Here is a 23,950-nt window from a genome sequence, read left to right on the forward strand (position 1 = left end):
GATCACAGCTGTCAAATATTAAGCTTGTTTATTTAAAAAAAAAAAAAAATAGTAACATTGAGAACATCTGCCAGTGACAGGCTCTTAAGAATTAAGATGGGAATCTACACTAAACACTAAAAACACAGACTGAATCAACCCAGCTGTTGATTCAGTAAAGACAATAAAGTGGTGCAGTTTGGTGTCTATGAAACTATGATTATCCTAAATGTGCAAAGCTGCCCGATTATGACACTTGGGGTGGGTGTAAAATGGATTTGGCTGCAATATAATAGGGTCAGTTCCCGTGCTTATGAAGTCATTATTTTTTTAAGCCTTTTTGAGCCCTAAACTAAAAATCAAAATTTCAAACCACCCATATTACCTTCATGGCCTTGTTACTCAAAATATCCACAGCATGAAAATGAAATAAATCCTGAGAGTCAAGTGGGAACTCTTTCCAGATTTGACTGCTTTTAGATGGAACAACAGACTGTTTCCAGAACCTGCTAACAGTCTGAAGCAATGAAAGGGCATTTTAAACATCCACAGATGAGCAAAAAGGGTCCTCTATGACTGACCGAGCCCTTACTCTCTACAGTTAACAGTATGCAGGCATTACCACAAACTGAAACCCCCTGCCAAACTCCTATGATGTGCATACATGAGGACTAGTCTGACAAGTGTTCATGGAAATGAAGCACATGGAGCTCATCAAGAGACCTCGGGCATTCCTCTGGGCATGAACTGCTGTCGCTGTGGCTTCATGACCGCTGAATGGCGATCACAGCTGAAAGGCAGCAGGACCTGGTGAGGCTGGACAAGGAGAGAACAACAGTGACTGCACCCATCAAGACTAATTAAAAGCCGCCTTCGTCATTTAATCTCTTTGTTACAATCAAAGCTGATGGGCTTTCCGTCCTCATGCTTGTCATGTTATTTGTAAATCATGGCGAACATCCCACCAAATCCCTCTGCTGTGGTTTTGTTAAGTGACTTTTTGAAAGCACAGTGAGGGGAAGTGATGAAATCCAGCAGCTGAACAGGCATAAGGAAATCGAGTAGAGCTGTCTGGATTTATATGAGTGCCGCATGCTTAATGAGAAGTCTTTGTTAAGGGTGCTTTGTGGACATGTGGCAGTGTGGATTTATTTGTAGCCACATCAACAAGCCCATATCACAAAGACTAGTTGAATGAACTCCGACTTAATATAGACAATGTGCAGTGATGTGTGCAATGAGACTGTACAGCCGATAATCCTTCACAGCAGCAAGTGAAATACTTGGCAGGACAATCGCATCCCTCCAACATCTTATTAGCCTCTCTCTGCAAAGGCAAGTCCATTCTTTAGTCCAGCAGCTTAACAGATTAGAAACTAAGTCTTTGCAATATAAACCGATGGTACAACATCATCTCCATTCAGCCTGAAGCTTGTGAGGGGCTGAACTTTGCTCTCGAGAACAAGGAACCCTGAGATCACGCCCTTGGTGCACGTGGAGCCTGTGCGTACGCATGTTGCCTTGACAGCAATCAATCAGCCTACTATCAGTAGCCTTAGCATATGGATAGTTTCCATAGTAACCAGCTCCTTGCACCCCCACGGTGTGATGTCACTGTATCGGTAAAGACACAGATGCAAATGTGCTCTGCAGTCCACTGTCTGCATCCGACTGCAGCCTGTTAAACTTGAGACAAATTCAGTTGTTTCAGCTCAGACAGAAATGACTGTATTAAAAAGCAGCTTAATAACAGCAGATCCCCAAATAAAGACATAGCTGCACACCCCACTTTACAGCTACAATACCACTGCTGTAATTGGTCTTCTAGGTTATAGAAGTAGGTTCTATAAGGGGCTGCTCACATTTTCATAAGTGTACTTACACTTATTTTTAAGCTGATTTTTTTTAAACAAATGGAAAAGCCTGAAGGACGTCTGTCATACTGACATAATATTGGCAATGGATCTACTGTCGCATTGAATAATTCACACTACAGTACAATTAGAACAGTCTCCTTGGGACTTGGGGGGGTGGAGGGAATAAAGAAACCAGTGGTTCCTCCAGTGCTCTGGAATTTTCTCACATGACTCCCTAGTGTAGTGGTTAACGCAGTCACTCGGCAAGTGAAAGGTCACTGGTTTGAAAGGTCACAGTCTAGAAGGGCATCTGGCCAATTCTAAACATTGCAGAGGTACATGCTGTGGAAAAACGTGGTTTTGACTGCATGTGGTTGCAGACCTGGTCCTGACATTGCTTTGCATTCACTGGAAACAGCCACAATAATATTGATCATGTTCCTGCAGCATTAATATAAAAAGAATTAATGAGGATAGGATAGTTAAATGAGGTGAAAAATGTCAGTGACTATATGACATACAGTGTCCATGCAAATGAGTCTATGGTGTTCCCAAGTGCACATGTATAACCCAGCAGCTTGGTGTTAATGACAGAGTGATTTTTTTGCATGTTACTCAAAACAATGTGATGAATCAATGTTCAGCAACAGCTTCAACCATGCATTTTGTATTTACGAGCTCTCTTACATGCACACAGCACAGCGCTTCTTCCACTCTGCAGTGCAGAAGTAGTGCACAATGCAAGGTGAAGTGAGTGCTTGGAGACCTACGTTCAGAGAACTTTTGGTGACTTCTGATCACTTGTGTTTAAAAAAAATAAATAAATACACATACAACATTACACAATACATTTACATCTTCCTCTGTTACACAGATGAGATCATTATGGCTGAAATAACCAGACAGGTGTCTGATCTTGTCTGTAGCAGGGGAATACATAGAAAAAATTAAAATATTCCTTTGCAACAACTTTTCTTGATGTTTGATTACGCTCAGGCAACCACCCAGCTGCAGTCCAATTAGTTCATATTTTTCTGCTCTGTAACTACACTGACTACGGCGTTTACGTGCCTCCGCTGTAATTGCAGCAAGAAGAGTCCATCTGCTTCTTGCACATTTGAAATGTATTTAAAATGTATATTTATATATTTATATTTTTAATGACTTATAATTACATTAAGAATTTTTTTATGAGCCTGTCAGTCAAAATGACAGAAAGTCTAAAATCTGCTCAGATTGGGCCTCTGTGTGCGTGCATGTCCATGTGTGTTTGTCATAAATGAGTGTGCACCATGTCAGCATTAGGTTTATACGCTTATGAATACTGATGTGAATTATGAATGGTATAAGTGGTTCCTTAATGTCTTTGTGTACTCCTATAGCGGTCAGCAGGTTTAATGTACATTTATCTCAGCCCACACCTACAAGAGTTGTTTTCAGAGGTACTACATGTGCATGCATCAGCAACGAGAGCTGAGCAAAAAGAAAAGAGGGGAAAAAAAAGTTCATTATTTAGAGTGCAATGATGTCATTACATGTGAAAAACCATTATTTGCAGTATTTCACCCATTACTCTCTGACAGTGCTCTCCTGAGGGATGTGGGGATTCTACAAACTTGCTGGAAGCCAGCCAGTCACTGCCGGCACAAGCTGGTCTCCATGGTAAGGGTTGCCTGGGGTGACAAGTGGTCCTGTCAGACACTGCCTACCTCCTGTTAGTGCTCATCATCACTGTCCATCAGCTGATAGACTCGACTAACACTGACAAGTGATCCGAGTTTGGGTTACAAAACTGCTTCTGTTCTAATTTGCATATGTTGAATCTCAGTTGAATCAGTCTCAGATTCTACTGGAGCTCATTTTGGAATATCACTGATGAACAGCACTACAATTTAAAACAATTACATTTTTTGTGATTCTCTAGTGCTACTGTACCTGCTTTAAAACTTGTGTACCTATTTCCATTTCATCAGTGCACATAGTGATGTTAAAAATTATAGTGACATATTTGGACAATATTTCTTATATATAGTCTTACACTGTGTTACATAAACCATCTTTTCATGTTGTGTGCTTCTGTTAACTACAGGTAACAGCTTGACTGTATAAGGGCTTTGTTGTTTCTGTAGCACAATAACTAATTAAAGCTTCACCAAACAAATGACGACTAAAGAATCAATAAAGAGGTGAACTAAAGTGTGATGATCCCTGCTGTGAGTCAGAAGGAGGTCAGATTCCCAAATTGGGCGCAGGAATATCTACCAGTGTACCGATAACCTGAACGGTCAAATATCTGGCTACAGCCCTACTCTGGATAAGAATCTCATAACCTCACTTTCAAGAGAATGAACCACTGGACACGCCCACTGTTTTCATGCAGTTGAGGAAATCGTTATTCCTTACAGCAGAAATAATCAGAATCTGCTGCAGTTTTCAGTAAAGTTTAACTGCTTCGAAATATTATCCAAGACACTGATTTGGATTTTATTTCGATCTATTCTAATAAAACATGCTTCGGGCACTTTCCAAAGAAAACACTGACACACCGCATTATTGCCATTCAACCCAAAACTGGTTCAGCAGCTTGCATGTCATCTGACATGCAAGCTGACTGTTAGAGCAGGTTTAACAAAGAATCTTTGTCATCCTTTGGAGGCATCCAAGTCAGCTTAAAAGTGGAGCTCTGCTTCCAGTCTGCCGTATGAGTGTCCAAGTGTGCGCTCTCCCTTTCACCTACCGCACTCATGACTTTTTTGGAATAGCCAGAGACTCAATTGACAGATTTACGGCACACTAAAGGGGAGATGGAGTATGGAAAAGCGTGGATAAGGACGACTGAGCACCTGATGCACAAGGTGGACTGAAGAGGCCTGCAGGCTGGCAGGCACCCACCTAACACTTAAACAAGAACAAAGTGTAGGAAGGGGAGGTGAGCTCTGAGATGGCAGCACGTCAGCTTCTCTGGCCTCACTCAGGTGTGACGGCTTGTGGGTAACTGTTGATGGTTCCCTTTACTTTCACATGTGCAGCCCACTAATTTTAAGTGCACAGACATCAGCTCACCATAAGAGACGTCCTAGTTATGTCTTACTTCGAAATTGGGGCTTAGGTAGGTCCATCTTTCTGGCACGTGTTCCAATTTAGTGATCCTTGAATTCCACCCACTTTTCCCTGCCTTCCTTCAATATGACAGATGTACTGAGGTAACAGGCTCCTAGCTATGCTCATCCAATACATTAGCATAAAACTGGTGGGGTTGTCAGACCTACTTTTAAAATGATGGGTGCATGTGTCTATATAAATAGCCCTTAAGGTGCTTAAGCAGCTCCGTTCCCAAAATGAGGGAAAAAAGGAGCCAGAGAACATGTCTTCGAATGGACAGAACCAGATGACCTGTGTGGGTGATGAAGGAAAATGTGGTTTAAAGGAAAAAAATAAATAAGGGATGTCGCTCTATACCCAATTGGCAATGCTGTATACCAGTAAATTGAATAGTTTAGCGTTCTGAGTGGACCAATCAGATATCATTAGTGGAAGGATTTTATATTGACTTCTCGCTTCCTTTTACATTGCACCGGCATACAAGTGAGTTCCACACAATCAACTGCCATCAATTTACTCTCTGCTGAGGAAATGGAGGCTAACAATAGAATTACTACACAGCTATCAGTTATTTTAGTGGTCTAACAGCACATGCAACATATAGGCAAACAAACAACCAATCTTAAATGGGCTTAGTATGAATGTATACAGTGGTCATTCCATACCAGTTCAACCTGGGAAGCTTCCTAATACGTCTTAGGAAGGCTTGTAGTGTGAGTTTTCACATTAGGGACAGCTCCTTAGTAATGAAGCTAAATATTACCAAGATGGGATCTCCCATGTTAATATTATGACATCTCTGGTGTATGGTGAGAGGTAGCTATAAGGTGTCATCCATTTTTACATGCAGTCTTGCGAGAGAGACCCAACTGTTTACCCACTACACCTCAGTCAAATGTCTAATTGCTGTCAATCATAACCAAATGCATGTAGCAGCAGTTTGAAAACTCTGTGGTACATAATATAGGATAGAACACCAGTTGAAAAAAGTGTGTCACTGAGACCACCGTTTCATTGTTCTACTCAAAGTGCACCCACAAGAGCAGCGCTCAGTCAGTCATCAGTGCTGATCACAAGTCCTATAGAGATTGACAGACCACGTGACTTTCGCGCATTGCATGCCGGGAGGTGAAGGCAGGACATTTAAATTACCGCATCAAATGCAAGCATTTGCAGCACCGCAAAACGTTTTTTCTCACGTTCCAATACCGTCTTGCTTTTCTTTTCTCACCAAAAATAATGTACAAAACGAAGGAGAACAATGCCGGTCCGTACAAAGACAGACTCGAGGAAAAGGCAAAGAAAAGGTACTTGGAAAAAATCAAAGGAGTGAAAGGGTTAGACCCTTACGAGCACACAGACTGGACAAAAGACATCAGCGTGCTGCCCAACTTTAACCACGCTCAGATTTATAATTACATGGTTCTTGGGTGAGTGCATACACTCATGACGTTTTAGTAACTTCAGGTCACTGCAACAGGCCCAGGTGCAGTTCACGGACGGATGGGTACAGGACCTAGAAATGCACCGTGTTGAGCACAAGACCATCGTACGCACAACGGTAAGTTTACCTGTCTCACAAATCGTCTTCATAAATACACATTCGTGAACCGTTTATAAATAGGACCTTTTAGCTCACGGTAATTAATTAGTAGTGCAAAGAATATATGGTATGCATTACAGAAATGTAGCAGTGATAATAATATTGTATGCTGTAATCGTACTGGGCAATCACTGAGACAAAAATCTGATGAATCCGATAAAAACCAAACGCATTTCCCGTCGACTTCACGCGGCTGTCGTTCGCCCGGCTTGTGCAGTTAATAATACAACAGGTTCTTGGCATTTTTTGTTTCTTTTTATCGCTGTGTAACTTATTTCAATTGAAAGCCTGCGTGCGCTAGTACCTCTTGCCTTGGGTTCCCACAATCCTTTGCGGTTTTACCCCTCAATGACGTCACATTTTCAATCTCTATACTGATGTTCTCTTTACTTCAAAGGGTACTTCATTTAAATGCTTAATTTACACCAAAATGGGCAGATAGAATTACCAGGATCACTTTAGCTAGAAAACATGTCTGACTGTTACATCTATTCGATACTAGAAGTGGGACACCACATCCTGACTTAATAGCAAGCATAACAACACTTACTTTGGATAAAAAACAAAAACAAAAAACTCCACTTGGTAAGTGCCTGCAAGTCAGTGAATGAGCTCAACCTTAATCTTAGACCTTGCATAAATTAAGTTACAGCTTGCATCTATCCTGTGAACACTGCTAACAGTGCTGAATGTCAGACAGGGAGGAAGAAGATGAATCTATGGCTTTTACATAGGGCAATCCTTGACCAACAAACTAGCACGCAAACTGACTGGTCAACAATTCACCACCCACCTATGCACACAAAAGAAAAAGTCAGCTAACCTGTTTCCACAGCAACCTACCACCACAACAAATGGGTGCGTAAACAGTGAAAAAAGAAAAGAAAGAAAAAAAAAGGGGGGGGGGGGGATCAGTGTTGAAAGGAAGGAGGAGAAAGCCGATGAAACAGGAGGGAGGTAATGAAACAATGAGAATTGGGGGCAACACAGTTGATTTACAACCAGGGGTGGACATGCATGCCAGCAGGACGTCTGAACCCCTTCTTATGTGGTGTAAATTGCTGCCATTACACTGACTGTGGTCTCATGAGGCCATGTGTGGTTGATAGAAAGATCAGGCCAAAATCCAGTGACACCATGATAGCCAGTTACAGGTATAAAAGTGATTTTAAAAAAGTAAAAATAATAAACAAATAAAACATGTCTCAGTAGGTGTGGCTTTCAACTGCATCTGGGACTGAAGGCCAAAGTTTAGGGTCGAGTGGAAGGCTGTGAGGATGAGAAGACTGCTTTAATGTGGGGTATTAAGGGACAATACAGACAGGAGAAGGGTAAAAGGATACTCCTCTCTTTTCGCGTCCTGGGGAGTGAGATGAAGAACAAAGGAGTCCAAGTGGGGGTAGAACGAGGGGAAGAAAGGAATGAAAGAACTACTTGACGCATGAAAAACCAAGAACGTGAACAATCAGTGAATCCTCTGTGAGACCCAGGAATAAGGGAGCACTGACATCTCCAAGCATACATATATTGACGACTCCATTCTTCTCTACATCAAAGAGATGTGCTTTATGTCTAATATCATACACTGATCTCCCATGTGCAATCTGCCACAACACAGGCTCTTCTGAACATTTGAGACTTCCAAACTCAACCGACACGAACACACGATATACCAGGCAGACAAATGGGAGTATGATTGTTTCGATTCATGGATCATTAATCTATAATTTAAAATGTTCAGAAGCAAAATGAAAATGAAAACAAACTGTTTATTTTTGCAAGGACTAATGAAGCTCGTCAATAGAAAAACTATAAATGTTCTCAGAGTTAAACTAATGAGAATCCCCAACAATTTACTTGCTAAAAGCACATCCATTCCTGACAGGCCAGTTCAGACTGCTGTATAGTCACTTCCATGCTATACTGACACCTTGTAGCTACGAGCTACATTTATATGTGATGAGGTCTGTTGCCCCAGTGAACTTACCTGACCAGGTGTTTTTGGAAACTCATCTTGACATTTCATGTTTTTAACCTTTTCATCCATCTCAAAGATCACCATCATCACTGCTGAATGAGGAGTACCACCGGCAGGACGACAGAATCCCGAGGCAGCTCCTGATACTGGTCCTTTATCTTTTCTAGTCACAATCAATGCTGTCATGATGCCAGAACTTCAAATACTAGCACCCACGAAAATAGGCAATACTCAATATAAAATGTTAAAGACATGCAGGGACAGGTAACATTTGCTGTGTAGCTCCAACATTAATCATAATTTATTATTTGCCATACCTGCTAACTTAATGATTACTTAACAGCTAACAGTTAATGTGGCCATCAGATAACCACTAACTGTTACTCATATAACATTAACATGTGTAACGTGTGATACTTCAATGCTGTTGAAAGGTGTCAATCGTTAAGATGCCTTACCATGTTTGCTGGGGTGCTATTCATGTGTTAGTGAGGGGAGCGGCTGTGAGGTTGTGTGTCAGCTGGCACAGGAAAAGATGGCACTGAATGAATATCTAATCCCACAGTAATTTTTACTGTTGATTAGAATGGTTTGTTTTTTTGACAGCCCTAGTAACAGAGTAACCGACAATCAAATCCCTCCAAAACGCCTGAGCCTTGTGATGTGCATTTCACACTTTTCACACACCCCCAAAAAACAAAGACAAAACAAAACACATTGAGCTCTCATCTGTGGGAAACTGTACACCATATAGCGACATACCCACATCCTCTTATTAGATCTAACTGAGGGGCCAAGTGGACAATTGAGACAGCCAAGCTTATATCCTGAGGACATTCCACTGATCATCGCTGTGACCGAACTCTGAAATCACATTACATTAAAAGAATGATACCACTGGCTGACAGTCGGATGCTTAAATGTGTCGCCATATATTGCACAATAAAAACAATTGACCAAATGTTCTCTGGGACAGAGAGACAAGAAATACCTCGACCTTCTAAAGTTCTGGGCTGTGTTGTACTCACTTTTTTTTTTTTTTTTTTTTTTTAAAAAACGGCAGTAAATGTTAACATTTCAAAGCAAGATTTCCTTTGGTCTGGGCCGGACATTACAGCAGCTTCACGTTCAGCCCTGGATCCACACATTCAGAACAATCAATGAGATCCCTCTTCTTGGGAGCACACAACTGCAAAGTGGATTCTCCGTTTCATCCATGGTACTAGCTGTCCAAGTGCTTATCAATGATATAAAAGGACTAGCATACAGTGAGTTGTGACCTGAAACTAGTCAAAGAAAAGCGCTGTGCCTAATCCTTGCACAGACCACATTAGTATTTTAACATATTTTTCACACTAGCCAAATCAGGTGGGAAAATTTTATCATATATACGCAACAAGTGTGATCATCATAATGTTACGACAGATGTACTGTGGCATGTTTTGTTCACAGAGCCAACCTTAACCTTCTCACCATTCAAGGCTAGACGCTTAACTCAGAAGCACACTGGGAAATCCTCCAGAACTCCCCCTCAACTGTCTGCTGTCCACACATGGCTCACAGCCATGGACACGGCGTCCGTACCACACTGTTGGCAACGCCCCCGGCCTGTTTTGGGTCTGCGCGCAACATGCAGGCAAGAGCTGGAGGGTTGACTGAGGGCTGTTACGCAATCTGAGCCAACTCCAGTCCCTGGGTTAGGGAATGATGACATTTAACAGAAAACACACAAAGCCAGCGCACACACACACGCACATTATGTTTAAGTTTGGGACAGCAGTGAAACGGACAGAGCTGGATGTTTGCCTTCTGTGTATCTGAAAGTTCAAGTCTGTGCCACAAATGATGTAAAAAGTATGAATAGTACGCTTTAGTACAGAGACATCTTTCAGCTGCTTCCTAGTGGTTAACAAAGCAGCAGTCGATTTTTATAGATGGAAATGCACAATGAATTTCCAACTGCCTCAAACCATATATCCTGAGAGCCAACACATGTTATAAGCACTTGGAAATCATCCACACCATTACCACTGGTTCAATCCGCCACATCACTTGTGTATTAGATAACAGATAAGTTTCAGACACAGTAAGGATTACATGACTGACTTCTCAAGATGGTTGGGAGTTTAATGAAGGCTGCCAAAATGACTCAGTCGCTTGAAACAGACTTGCCATCTCCAAAACAACTGTGCTTTGTATACAGCTAGTCACACATAAGGCTGGTCTGATGACTGAATAAACATGCCTTTCCTAGAATTGCTCCCTCTTCCTCCTCTCCCTGTTTCGCTGGACTCCAAGATGTTACAGCACAAATCACACCCTGGGTCACTGAAGCCCTAATGAGCTGCTCTAAATAGAAGTCTGTCCTGATTTGCAGCCATAAACATTACATATCCACAGTGTGGAAAATTTGCCCAACGCATCCAACTCTCCGCATTTCTGCAGCGATACAAATGCAATCAGCAAAACTAAAGCGGGCTCTAGTCGACTCGGCAGAGAGCTATGAGTTATGTGCTTTTGACACCGTGAAAGTTATTACACTTCTATATATATGAAACTCAAATCTGTGTGTGCATGCTGACTACAAATTAAGTTCAAATAGGTATCAACACAGCAGTCCACAGACAACCTAAAAAGCTGCGTGAGCTCTAGTAAGTGAAGCCCATGCAAAACTTAAACAAGAATTAAGCAGAAAAGTCAAGACATTCAATTTGTGCCAGTCTCACTTTGGAAAGTGCACCCCTAAATGCATGCTATGTAACATGTTTTGATAAATTATACAGTATTAAAGCTCAACACTGTCAGAAAACAAACAACAGAAGGTAAAAGCAGATGCTGGAGATCACTGAAGACAGTAAAGAGAATGCAAAGAAATTATATGTTCCCTTCATTTCTGCAGCAACACTTCTTTCATCTCTCTATGCATTGCCCTCACCCACCAATCAGTCACAGCAAGCAGCTGCTCCTCCCTGAGCCTAGTTCTGCTGGAGCTGTCTTACTTTTAAAGGGGAGTTTTTCCTCTTCCCACAGTTACCTAGTGCTTGCTCTGAGGGGATCGTTTACCCTCCAGTGCTGTAGGGCATTTACCTTACAACATAAAGTGCATTTAGATGACTCGCTGTGAACTTGTGCTACATCTCCTCCTCCTCCCCCCCCAAAAAAAACACTGATCTGAACAGAACCTTTTGTGCCAGCCTGTCAGAAAAATAATTTCAAAGATTAAAGTGCAGAAAACAGTGTTGTACTTACGATCTAGTCCGTTAACGTAGCGAATCGACACTTCACAGTGCCCCCACACAGCGCTGACGATAGGATAGAGTCTCTTGCCCTTCAGCCCCCTGAAAGCCACTCCTAAGTACTGTCCATCTACCATGAAGCTCAGCGTGCCCTCATCCATGTCTAGTATCACTGTCAGACAGTCCGGAAGCACAAACGATTCATCTGGCTCCAGGAAAGAGGGATATGTGGGTGCTGATGTGGAAACAGGCCGGTTCTTCCCATCATGGTAGAGTCTGTTCCGACCCAAGTCCCAGCCCCAGGACTCCGAGTCTGAGCCCACCAAGGCTGTGTAGCCCACCGAGTGTAGAGGCGCTTCAGCAGTGGCCACTCCCACAACAGCGTGGGTGCCTCTTTGTCTGGCTGGCCAGTGAATCCTCCATACATGGAGGCCCCTTGTATATCCCACCTTACCTCGGATACAGTCCGTGCTTTGTGCTACAGGGTGTCTGTGGAACGTCAGCTTGTCGTCCTCCTTAACAAAGACATTAAGTGATCGGTCGTCGGGGTTCCAGGCGTGCTGAAGCTGAGTCTCTGGGCTTGCAGGGGGCATGTCCAGCAGCAAGTCCAGCCTAGGTGGCCGACAGAAATCTGGGCCCCGCAGTTCGCGTCGAACAGGCCTGTATGATGGCTCTCCACGTACATCGACTGACTTGATGGTTCCAGAGATTTTTTGGCCCATGGTTGGGAAGGTGCAAGGAAGGGTCAGAGGGGAGGGAAATGGATGGACCAAGGGTGATAATGAGGGGCCGGTAAGTCCTGACGTTACCTCATGGGCGCAATGGTAATGCAGAGTCTAGTTGGAAAGTACCGTCTTCAACCAGGGGAAACAACACTCCTGAAGTGTAAAAAACAAAACAAAACAAACAAAAACCACAAAATTAATTCAAAGAGTTAAATGTGACACATTCATTTTCAGATCCTTATTTTTATTCTTGGACTATTTTGTATAAAGCTACTTTAACAGTGTACATCTGATTGGTGCAGCCACTTAGTTCATCCACTGTCAGGTACTTTATTCAGCTGCCTTTAAACAGAGTCCCTCATCCCACAGTCAGAAACCAGCTGCACTGTTGTGGACTGTAGCTGCCAGTCCTTGTTCTCTTATGGAGATTCTGTGCAAGTGTGCGAGCCACTCCAACCAGAACTTAAACCATGTTAAAAACTAGGTCATGTGCTGGTCATCAAGGCTGCAAGGGAAAGTGCTGCTGACACTACTGGCAAAAACTTTAAAAGTGTTGGCCCCTTCCTGCACCATAGGGCCTCATGACAGTATATATAGTTAGAGGTTTTTTTGCACACAAGAACATGACTAATGCAGAAACAGGACATTAACAGCACGAGCTGCCAGACCCCTAACATTCCTATTGAGGTTTCACATATGACATGCACACATTGCTCAAGAGTTGTCTGCTAGGAAAAATCTATTCCCCGACTCGCAGGCAGCGATTCCTGTCGGTTGTTGGCTGTCAGTGGTTGCAAAGTGCTGCACCAAAAACATCCTAGTGATTGCTTTGTTTGCTAGCAGACTGCCAGGGTTGCCTATAGTACGTATGTTCACCTGCAAACAGTCGCTGTCTATTAGCTGGGCAGAGGTAAAACTTTAAAAAGTGCAAACCGTAAAGTTGGGAAGGTTCACCCTAAAGGTAAGCTGCAGCTCTGATACACAGCTTTTACTTTGACGGTTGCATCCATTTCCAATTTGTGTCACACTTCAGTTTCACTACAACTCAACAGTGTTAGTAGACTGTTAGTAGTCTGTCACTTACATTTAAACTACAACCACAATACACCAGCAACCAAAGCATACATGCACAAGGAGGCTGCTGGGGGTATACACATTTTTCCCCAAGTGACAGTGGTTACCAGGGGTCACTGAGTGGTGTCTTGGCCTGCATGACCGAGGTCTTATATTCTGCCATCACCCTTCAACTACTCACAACTGATTTTTTTCCCCTCATGGTGGTTGGCAGATGGCCACCATCCTCTCTGTAAACCTGGGGCCTTATTCACTGGATCTTAAGTTGTCACACATCCATAGTGGGATACAAGTTAGCGGCCCATGTCTGCAAAACCTCAATATCAAAAGTTACTTTGGTAATGAAAGTGATTTGACATTTGAGTGACATTTAAGTTACACCATGTGCGACTGTTTATTTGCCACTTGATACCCTGGCAGTCATTTGTACACCATGTACCGAGTTTGCAGAGTCTAAACATGTGACTTGTCTGCCTTTACACTATTATCCAACAAGTTGAGAAGATGACACCTGGTTCATGAACTGACCCATCTACTACATCTTTGGGGGGGGGAAAAAAAAAAAAAAAAAAAAAAAAAAAAAACTTTAGAAAGTAAAACACATGACACACTCAAAAGCGCCTACAGCATTTTTGATCAAACAATCTGTGAAGAATCATTTAAGAACTCAGCTTTAACAGAGAAGGAGGGCCGAATAGCTTAAATTTGCTGCTGACTTCCTGTGAAATCACGCAGGATGCATTCGCTTTTAGCCAATTCCTCCTTCACAAAGCACACAATTGTGATGTAATTCATATATTATAAGCCTGTAAGAGAATGTAGCATGCTGAGCTTTCCCAGCAAGCAAACTGAAAGCCTGAAGCTACTTCTAAACACAGGTGCAGAGTTTCCCTCGAATGACTTAGCTGTTCCAAATATGCTGCACTGGCATTACTCTGTGCGCAATCCCTCCACAGTGTTTTTCACACTCCCCTAGAGTTTCTGAGGAAACAACTCTGCAGGGTTCTTCCAAGGAAAGTACAGAATAATAACTAGTAGTGACCCACCAAGGGAGACAGTCATAGATGTAAGTAAAACAGACGAAGAGATCATGAAACTTTTAACACAGTTAAATGCAGCTTAAATCCTTTCAAAGTAACTACAAACTAATTTGCTAATCTTTTGATTTGGAACAAGTCAGAGTCTCATTTTTCCCTATTCTCAGTTTTAAGCCTGATCTTAAAAGTAGAGTATCTCTGTCTCCTGAATCCAAACTGGGAGCTGGTTCCACAGAAAGCTTTCAGAAGCCTGCAAACTGAAGGCTCTGCCTCCCACGCTACTTTTAAATACACCAGGAAGTACTTTGTTAGGATAAGGCAAAATAAGGTCTTTACAATATGATGGGGTCTCATTATTTAAAATTTTGTATGTCAGGAGAGGAATTTTGAATTTAACAGGGAGCCACTGAACAGAACCTAATATGGGAGAAATATTTTCGTTCTCGTCCCAGTCAGGACTCTTGAGGCAGCATTTGGATCACCTGAAGGCTTTTCAGGGAGTTTTTAGACCAAGCTGATAAGAATTACAGGAGTCCAGCCTAGAAGTAATAAATGCATGAACTAGTTTTTCAGCATCACTGTGAGAAAAGGATGTTTCGAACTTTTAGCGATACTGCGCAAATGTAAGAAAGCAGTCCTGCAAAATCCTTTAAATATGCCTGCTGAAGGACATATCCTGGTCAACAACAACTTAAAGATTCCTCACAGCGTCACTAGAGGCCAGAGTAATGCCATCTAAAGTAAATATCTGTTTAGACAGCAAGTTTCTAAGATTCCAATTTGTCAATGTGTGTTCTAATCTCTGTAGTAAAACAGGAATGTCATCTGTTGAAATTGAGTGAAACAGTAGTACTGATAAATTAAAACCTTTCATTTTAAGATCCAAACAATGTAAATGCTTCCTTTTATGTATTGGCAGGAGGTTGGGGTTGTTTAGAGTCCCTTTCAGGATGTTGGGGAAGAGATTAATTGTGAGCTGATTTTGACCATATTCATTCAAAATACATCTTGTAGACCAAAAGCTCTTTCTCCTTCATTTTGAAATAAACCATGCAAGTTTGGGCTGTTAGGGAAGCCCAAAAGCATGCCAGTGTATAGGGAGGGGGTGACTTATAACTGATAACAAAGGCATAATGATGAAAAATCAAATTGCCAAGCTATACATTGGATCCCAGGAAAAAAAGGAAAATTCTCAAATGTTTCGCTCTTTTGTTTCATGTTAGTGCCTAAATATCACAAAATAAACATATGAATGGTGGAGGTAAAAGGAGACATGGGATCAAGAAAAATGTCACAGTGATGAATGAGCAACCGCTCCGACAACACTCTTCACATGCACATTTAATGACAGTGTCATTTGCAGAACCTCCATTATGACTACGATCCATGAAGAGACAAGCTCCAATTTCCATATTAATTACTTGCAACTACCAAATATGCCACATGGAACCAGTTCCAGACAAATGAGGGGTCTATTTAATACGGGACTGCAACGATTCATCAAGAAACTCAAGTTAACTACTTAAAAAAATAAAAAAATATGCACATCCTCAATTCAAATGTTTTGCTTTGATCCTTCATATTATCCACAAATCTGTCACACTCTGCAAGTTCAAGCATTTTACCCACAACTCTGAGACCGTGAGTGAAATAAAGTGTAGTGAACTGTAGTGAAAGAAAGTTTTTCCAGTGTCCAAAAACAAGCAGTTTTTCTTACTGTAACATAAAACCAACATACAAAAAACAAACAAACAAAAAAAACAAAACAATAAACGCTGGCAGAAATGATCAACAAATGCAAACATGAATACTTTCAGCTGCTCCCATCCACTGCTATTTGTTTTACACTATGGGAAATCTACAGTAAAAGTATGAGCAGTCTTAAAAAGACCTGAGGACAAGTAAATATTAGTACTGTCAGCGTTAATCTCGTTAAAATTACGTTAATGCCATAACCGCATTAATTCAGCAAATCGTTAGCGAGTTAGCATAGATCGCCCCGTGCATGGGGCTGCACGGCGTCAATGCGTTAGCACAGTTAGCTCATTAACCCCATACAGCCCCACGCACGCGGCGATCCACATTGACTAATGCTAATATAGTACGATGGAGCACACTGAATGAAAGAAAGAAAAATCTCTATGACGGAGAAGCAAAAATAAGACAATGTCTAGTGCCGTGATAAATTTGAGAACTATGTCAAATATAATTTTGCTTAAAAGTGTTTCAGCTCTTGATCCATGAAAAACAATAAATAAAAAGGGTACTCCTAAAACAAACTGCTTACACCACTGATGTACAGTAAAACGACCTAAAAAAAAAAAAACAAAAAAAAAAAAAAAACAGCCTTTGTCTTAATTGTACATCAAAGACGAAGAGGACAAGGCAGAAGCAGCTGGTTAAATATCAAAAAAGTAATTAAAAAGGTAAGGAAAAAGCTGGTTGAGAAGAGGGTTAGTGAAGAGCACCGAGGTGGGAAAAAGAAAACTTGGGAAAAAGTTGGAACATGATGGAAAGAAGAGATGAGAGAACTGGTGAGAAGAAGCACCAATGGAGCAGGTAAGTAATGGTGAGAAGCCTGATAAGAGAAAGTGTGAGTATGAAGGGAGGAGATGTACTGTGCTTTCCTGAACTTCTTCAGATTAAGAGTGTTTAGTTTAGTGGGAGCATTCTTCAGCAGCAAAAACCAGCCCTCAACATCACCTCAGAGATTTTCATCAGCTCTGAGCACACAGAAGACTGGATGTGAAAAGGAGCTGGAATTACTTAAAATGCAGCTGGACTGTAAACCATGGCACAAACTTCTTATCTCATGCAAGGGAGGCAGTGGCATGGAGAAGGGCGCTGATAGCGTGACAACCACTGTTAGCATATCAAACATACACAAGCTAGTATTAACGCAAGCAACCCCCACCCAATGCACAGACACAGACTCATGCATATGCACTTAAGGGCGCATTAATGCACAGTAGTATTATTGCAGAGACTTTGAAGTAGAAAAACGCAAACCCACCAACACCGTTATCTGCACACTGGCTTTAGAACATGGACTGCGGGCAATCATGACAAGGGTCTAAACACACATGAACAGTGTCCCTCTCACTTGGACAATGATTCGTGTCTGTCATCACAGTATCTGTCATATGGATGAACACATAAGGAAAAGGACAGTTTGCTGATGCTAACTCCTACTATTAAGCTTGACTTAGAAAATAATTCTGGAACTTGAAATGCCTCGAATTTTAGAATTTGGAACCATTCTGAAAAAGTCACTGATATCTATAACTGTAAAATCCATCCATCCATCCATCCATCCATCTTCATCCGCTTTATCCGAGGCCGGGTCGCGGGGGCAGCAGCCTAAGCAGAGAAGCCCAGACCTCCCTCTCCCCAGCCACCTCCTCCAGCTTATCCGGGGAACACCAAATGCGTTCCCAGGCCAGCCGAGAGATATAATCTCTCCAGCGTGTCCTGGGTCTGCCCTGGGCCTCCTCCGGTGGGACATGCCCGAACACCTCACCCAGGAGGCGCCCAGGAGGCATCCTTGTCAGATGCCCGAACCACCTCAACTGGCTCCTTTCGATGTGGAGGAGCAGCGGCTCTACTCTGAGCCCCTCCCGGATGGCCGAACTTCTCACCCTATCTCTAAGGGAGAGGCCAGCCACCCTTCGGAGGAAGCTCATTTCTGCCGCTTGTATCCGCGATCTCGTTCTTTCTAACTGTAAAATCGATCTTATATTTCAAATTAACAACTAGAAATCAGAGGCAGAAGTTCATGAGACTAGTTAACTGAAAGCTGCACAGAGGTTTAAACTGCTTCTCCCACTGAAAACACCATGTCCAGATGAACAGAATCAACTTCTGGGGGTTTAAACTGCTGTGTTTTCTAACTAGCTGTAATGCCACTTGGTGCGTAAGGAGTATAACCCATCCAAAGACCTGACACAAGAAATGAGAGATACATGGTTTTTCAGTTGATCCGTTTACTGTTCACTGAAGCCTCATCAAAAATGGCCTCAGGAAGAGTGGCTGTTCAGATTTTCCTTTCCTTAAGGAAGGAAAATAGGGAGAAAAGGTTGAGGTAGCAACAGTTCCAATGGAGTGATTATCAGATTCGAAATTTGTGGTTCAAATCATCAACAGCATGTACAGAGGAGGTCAGGAGAGCGGTACGAGCCATCTGTAAAACACAGTTTAGTCTCCATCATGGCTTGAGACTGCATTTTATCCACTTGTGTTGGGGTCGAGTCAAAATTGATGGAATTATGAACACAGACAAGTATTGTCAGATTCTTATCCACTGTGCAACACTGTCTGGAAAGCATCTGATCGATATGGCTTTATTTTTCACCATGACAATCATCCCAAACACATTCCCAATGCAGTGATAGAAAAGCACACAGTGGAACACCTTCAGTCATGGATTGGCCTCCTCGGAGCCCAGACTGCAGCATAAATAAAGCAGTGTGGGATCAGTGAGATAAAACAGAACAAAAAGCAGCTAACATCCAAAGAAGAGCTTTGAATGTCCTCTAAGAACTACTGCTGAAGACTAAATAAGTCACCCACACGTAACCACACCTACCCCCCTTACCCACATGGCCACAACATGAAACATTCTTTACAATCGCCTCCTCTCTTGAGGATTTTTGGAACATGAAAGGCCGGTGCTTGCTTGTTGTTGTGATACAGGTAGATGACGCAAGACTACATGTCGGGGGCTAGACAAAAAACAAGGCACACAGTCTGAGAGTTTCTTCTAATGCTTGAAATGAATTCAAACATTGTGTTTGGTTACAGTAGGACATGACAGATGACATGGCAAGAGGATCAGTAAGTGCCCTGTATTTAAATATTTTCAATATTTGGTTCACTGTTGTACAAATAACATTTGGATAAAAGTAACTGACAGCACAGCCACCCAGTCCTTATGAGAATGTTTAATCTAAGCATGGGACGGCTTAAATATTTTACATTTTCTTTTAAAACTTACATTCTTAACACACCTCAGTCCTGTTGTTAAAAATGTATTCAGTTATTCTCTTGGTTTAACATTGCTTTAAACCAAGAGATCTTTGGCAGATCACCGCCTGCTAGATCCCACCTAACAGACAATGATCTTGGCTTGCTGTGATGTAAGGATCATTCAAACAGTTCTGGGCAGCCTCTCATCCAAAACAGTTCCTTGTGGCTTCAAATACCAATATAGCACCAGTCATAGCATCAGCACTGAGGCTTCACAATACAGGGGGCATTTTCAGTTGAAGTCATTCATGAACACACAAAGATAAATGCTAATTTGTGCCAATGACACACTCAGAAACTAAAACACCAACTCCGTGGAGGCATAAAAATGCGCCAATAGGAAACAATGCCACAATATTATAACAATAGGTTATAGTATTGTATAGTAAAACAGTCGCAGGGTCCACTTTAGTGACTTCAATTATCAGCGATGAGGCCTAGCTACACCTCCTTGTGTCAGTCAATGAAAAAGGGAACATGACCGTTTTTATTTTTTATACGGAGAAACTAAAAAAAAAAAAAAAAAAAAGTGAGTGTAAGTCATGCTAGAACTTCACTGTTTTATTTCATTGACTGAAACTTTAACAAAATTCTGACAGCCTGAAATCACTGCAGCACAGTCAAGAAGGCTTTTAGAAACTGAGTACTGGATGAGCCACACAACAGAGTGAGAGTCACTTCAGCCAGAGACTGAAGGAGGCACAAATAAGAGGTCAAAAGACAGAAGTAGCCTGTGATTACAGGAAGAGACGTCTTACCATGAAAGCATTTCTACCAGTCAGGCGGCTCTCACACAGCAATGTGAACACGCAATCACAGCAGCCAAGCAGAAGAGTGGGAATAGTTGCTCCTCAGTCTCTAGTCCAAAATGAGGTCAGCACACAGTCAACAGCCAGACGAGTGCGGGACAGGGCAGAGACAGACAAGAAGAGAGTGTGTGTGTGTGTGTGTGTGTGTGTGTGTGTGTGTGTGTGTGTGTGTGTGTGTGTGTGTGTGTGTGTGTGTGTGTATTTCGGTAAGTCTGCGAGTTCCTGCTTGTGAGGCAAGGATAGGGAAAAAACAGCTTGGCTCCAGTTCCCAGGCAAGACAGGAAAACAGCTGCTTGAGGGAGGAGGGAAGGGTGAGAGAGGGAGGGGGGAAGTGTGGGGCTTAGTGTGGAGCACGCTCAACGTCTTTCCTGAGCAGTTTAAAAGAAAAGAAAAAAAGAAAGAAAAAACCACACACACACACACACACACAACCAAAAAACACACCCACTCTACCACAGATGCACTAACTGTGCTCCAAGTAGAAGAAAGGATGGCGGAAAGAAATGTGGGCGTGCACATACACACCTTGATCCTTCATTTGCTGATTACCAGTTCATTTCCACTGGATTCAGCCTGCTAACTGCTGTGGAGCTGAATCAAGACAGAATCGCTGCCGAGCTGTTTAGTTTAGACATTTTATTGAAATATTGCACTCCTGTCTAGACAATAAAGTTGTGAATGTTAGACTATAAAAACTTGTACACACTAGATAATATTTCAAGATACAACATACACACCACAGCGTCTACTAGATCAAGTGCCAAGGAGTGACTTCCAGGAATCCAGCAGTGAGTTCGATTCAACTGACGACAACAACAACTAACATCAAGCAGACTGTGTGAAAGCTCAGAGAAAGTGATTGCTGAAATCTCAACAAACTCACATTTCAACGACTGTCGTCTCCATGTGGAATCGGGTTTTTTTGTTGTTGTTTTTTTTTTTACAACTTAACCGCGTATTGTCACTTGATCCAAGCTGACAGTAAACAAACCTTGCCTCAGTTTGATTCATAGTACATTCACACTTGTATGTACAGTCTTTTGACATCCCACTAACACTATTGCACAATACCGAATGCCAATACTAACATTTACTTTAGAACCTGGGGGTTATGCATCTCAGACATTTGGTATTCATCATAATGAGAACAGTCACAAAACGTCCCGTGACTAAATAAAAATACAGATTTCAGGGTCATGTTGCAACAAGTACTGAAGAAATCATCAAATAGAAAGTACTGGAGGGCATGTGCTGACTGTCAGGTGAGGTACAAACTGTTTTAAATGTTTTTACCAAACTTCTCCTTTGTATCTATAAGAGCAGATACCTGTAACTGTGAGTACAGAAGCTCCACCCACCTGCTATTCCAACCTTCTGTTTTTTGAGCTGCAGCCAATCAGAAGAAAGTTGGCTTAAAGGTAGTACAAACAATTCAGACAGTAGATGAAGGGAAGGTTCCCAGTAGATAAATAATGACCATTTACTTGCAGAGTTCAAAGATTTAAATATGCAACTGGAAATGAGTATAACACCTGCCCTTAAAGTCAGCACAAACAGTTTTTCCCAGCCTTTTATGTGGTTTTATAAGAGTTCAAGCCTATAAGTCAAACTTACACTTCAATGCGGTGTTTAGATATTTACCATGTCTATTTACATTAAGCTGGTTCTTTCCTCATCTTCTCTCCTCTGCTAGGTTCTGACACCATCCCCTGCTCTCTACCTCTTCACCATGCCCCTCTTCCTCTCATCTTTCTCCCCTGAGAGACAAGAAAGCCCTCCTCTGACTTATCCCCCCTACCCGACAGGCATTCCTCACTGCCTGCTTTTAGTCTTCTGCTGAATTCTGCATACATTAACACAATACCACAAAAAAAAAAAAAAAAAAAAAAAAAAAAAAAAACATTTGCACACTCACCACATTCATAACATATTCAACAACATCCACGCTTAAGGCTGCCAGTGCTTGCCATGGAACTACCTTGTTATAGCACGTCCTTGTATATGCATAAGAGTGCAGCAAGAGGTTGACAGTTCACGTAGACACCAACGAGGGTGCGACAACTCTGTCAACATCCCATTTTGATTTAAGGGTGCAAATTATTATGGGAGGAGTGAATACATCAATCAATTACTATCATAATGAACTGACAGGGGCAGACACACGTATTGGGGGAAACTGCAGTGAAACTGAAATAAGACAAGTGAGGTTAATGAATACGTGCAAAGAAATGAGCAAGGGGGAGTGGATAAGTTAAAAAACCAAAACAAGTACACTGGTGTTCACAGATCCAAATCAGCATTACAATTTTTTTTTTTTTCAAAATCTATTGCCTTTCTTCCTCAAAGGAGCAGATGGAGGACTTTATAAGATACAGATCAAAGATTCCTGTTGGCCAAGATAGTGGAGTGGTCAATAATAGGCCCATTTGTCCAAAGGTTTTCCTGCCCGTCACACAGAGCTGCACCCATCAGCCGAGGACAACTATCAGTTTGCTGTCTTCCCATCTCTGTTTACTCAGGAAAAGTATCTGATGGCAACCACGTGTTGGAAGCAGGAGCCAAAGCTAACCCTCTTTGAGAAACTAGGTCTTTGTGTCTGTATTCTCACACACACACACACACACACACACACACACACACACACGCGCTCATTTCACAAGTCAGATTGTGGTCATCTTGATGTTTTAAGTTCAGATCTCACTGGATACTGATTATTTAACACTTTATAAGCAAAACACAAGTGCACTAAATTTTCTACTCGAGCCAAGGAAGTTCTGCACATATCTGTGGAGTCAGACTGGAAATCTGGCAGCACCACTCTCATGCTTTCATACATGCGTAAACCCTGCTCATGCAGACGGCCCTTCAACAAGTTAACATGGTTAGAAAATAGGTTGAGCACACATTACAAGTTGAGGAAAATAAAGCCAGAGAAAACACCGGCTATTATTTAACACTCGACATCCAACTACACCAAACAAGGTCTGGCACTATTCTGGCTAGCTTGATAAAGGGATCTATTGTAAGTACCCCAGTCAATTGATGTTTAAAAGAGGGAGAATGACAGGGCAGTTCGAGTCACCGAGTTCACTTTAAAACATTGTATCCTGATGAGGAAATTGCAGTTGTAGTGGAGAGTCGTGCAGGAGCTGAATAGCAACACGGACACTAGTTTCTGAAATAAACCTGAAATATACATTTGATGAATAATGCAAAAACTGAATGACAATAAAAGTAATTTTATACCCTGTTTTTCCCAAGGAGCCATCTAAAAGGTCATGATTAAAACCACACAAAAAACAACAGGGTTTTCTTCTTCTTTTAAAGTGGATCACCTTGTTCCACAAGTGGTGCCAACTCCCAGTAAAAAGTAACTAAGCCTTGGCTTGATTGTGCTATTAGAATAGTCATGTTGTTACCACCTCTTTATTTCAGTTTTGCCCAATCTCGACCAGTATCAGCACTTTAGATGTGCCCATTTTCATCATCTCGGCATAAATGCTTTATATACACAGTATTTTAATCC

General features: G+C 41.9%; 1 protein-coding gene across 6 annotated transcripts in view; it reads right to left on the reverse strand.

Annotated features, from left to right (window-relative positions):
- Positions 1-23,950, reverse strand: part of LOC116321624 (SPRY domain-containing SOCS box protein 4) — a 44,666-nt gene that overhangs the window by 3,092 nt on the left and 17,624 nt on the right. For 5 of the 6 annotated variants that reach the window (XM_039597935.1, XM_031741524.2, XM_031741522.2 and 2 more), the window contains one exon: positions 11,768-12,632. In XM_039597935.1, coding sequence (XP_039453869.1) covers positions 11,768-12,476 — 709 coding nt within the window. In that variant the 5' untranslated portion in view covers positions 12,477-12,632. Of the gene's footprint in view, positions 1-11,767; positions 12,633-20,373; positions 20,561-23,950 lie in introns of those variants that run through there. The other variant, XM_031741523.2, reaches the window with a different exon arrangement.

This window comes from Oreochromis aureus, linkage group 14, assembly GCF_013358895.1.
Source record: "Oreochromis aureus strain Israel breed Guangdong linkage group 14, ZZ_aureus, whole genome shotgun sequence".
Taxonomy (NCBI): Eukaryota; Metazoa; Chordata; class Actinopteri; order Cichliformes; family Cichlidae; genus Oreochromis; species Oreochromis aureus.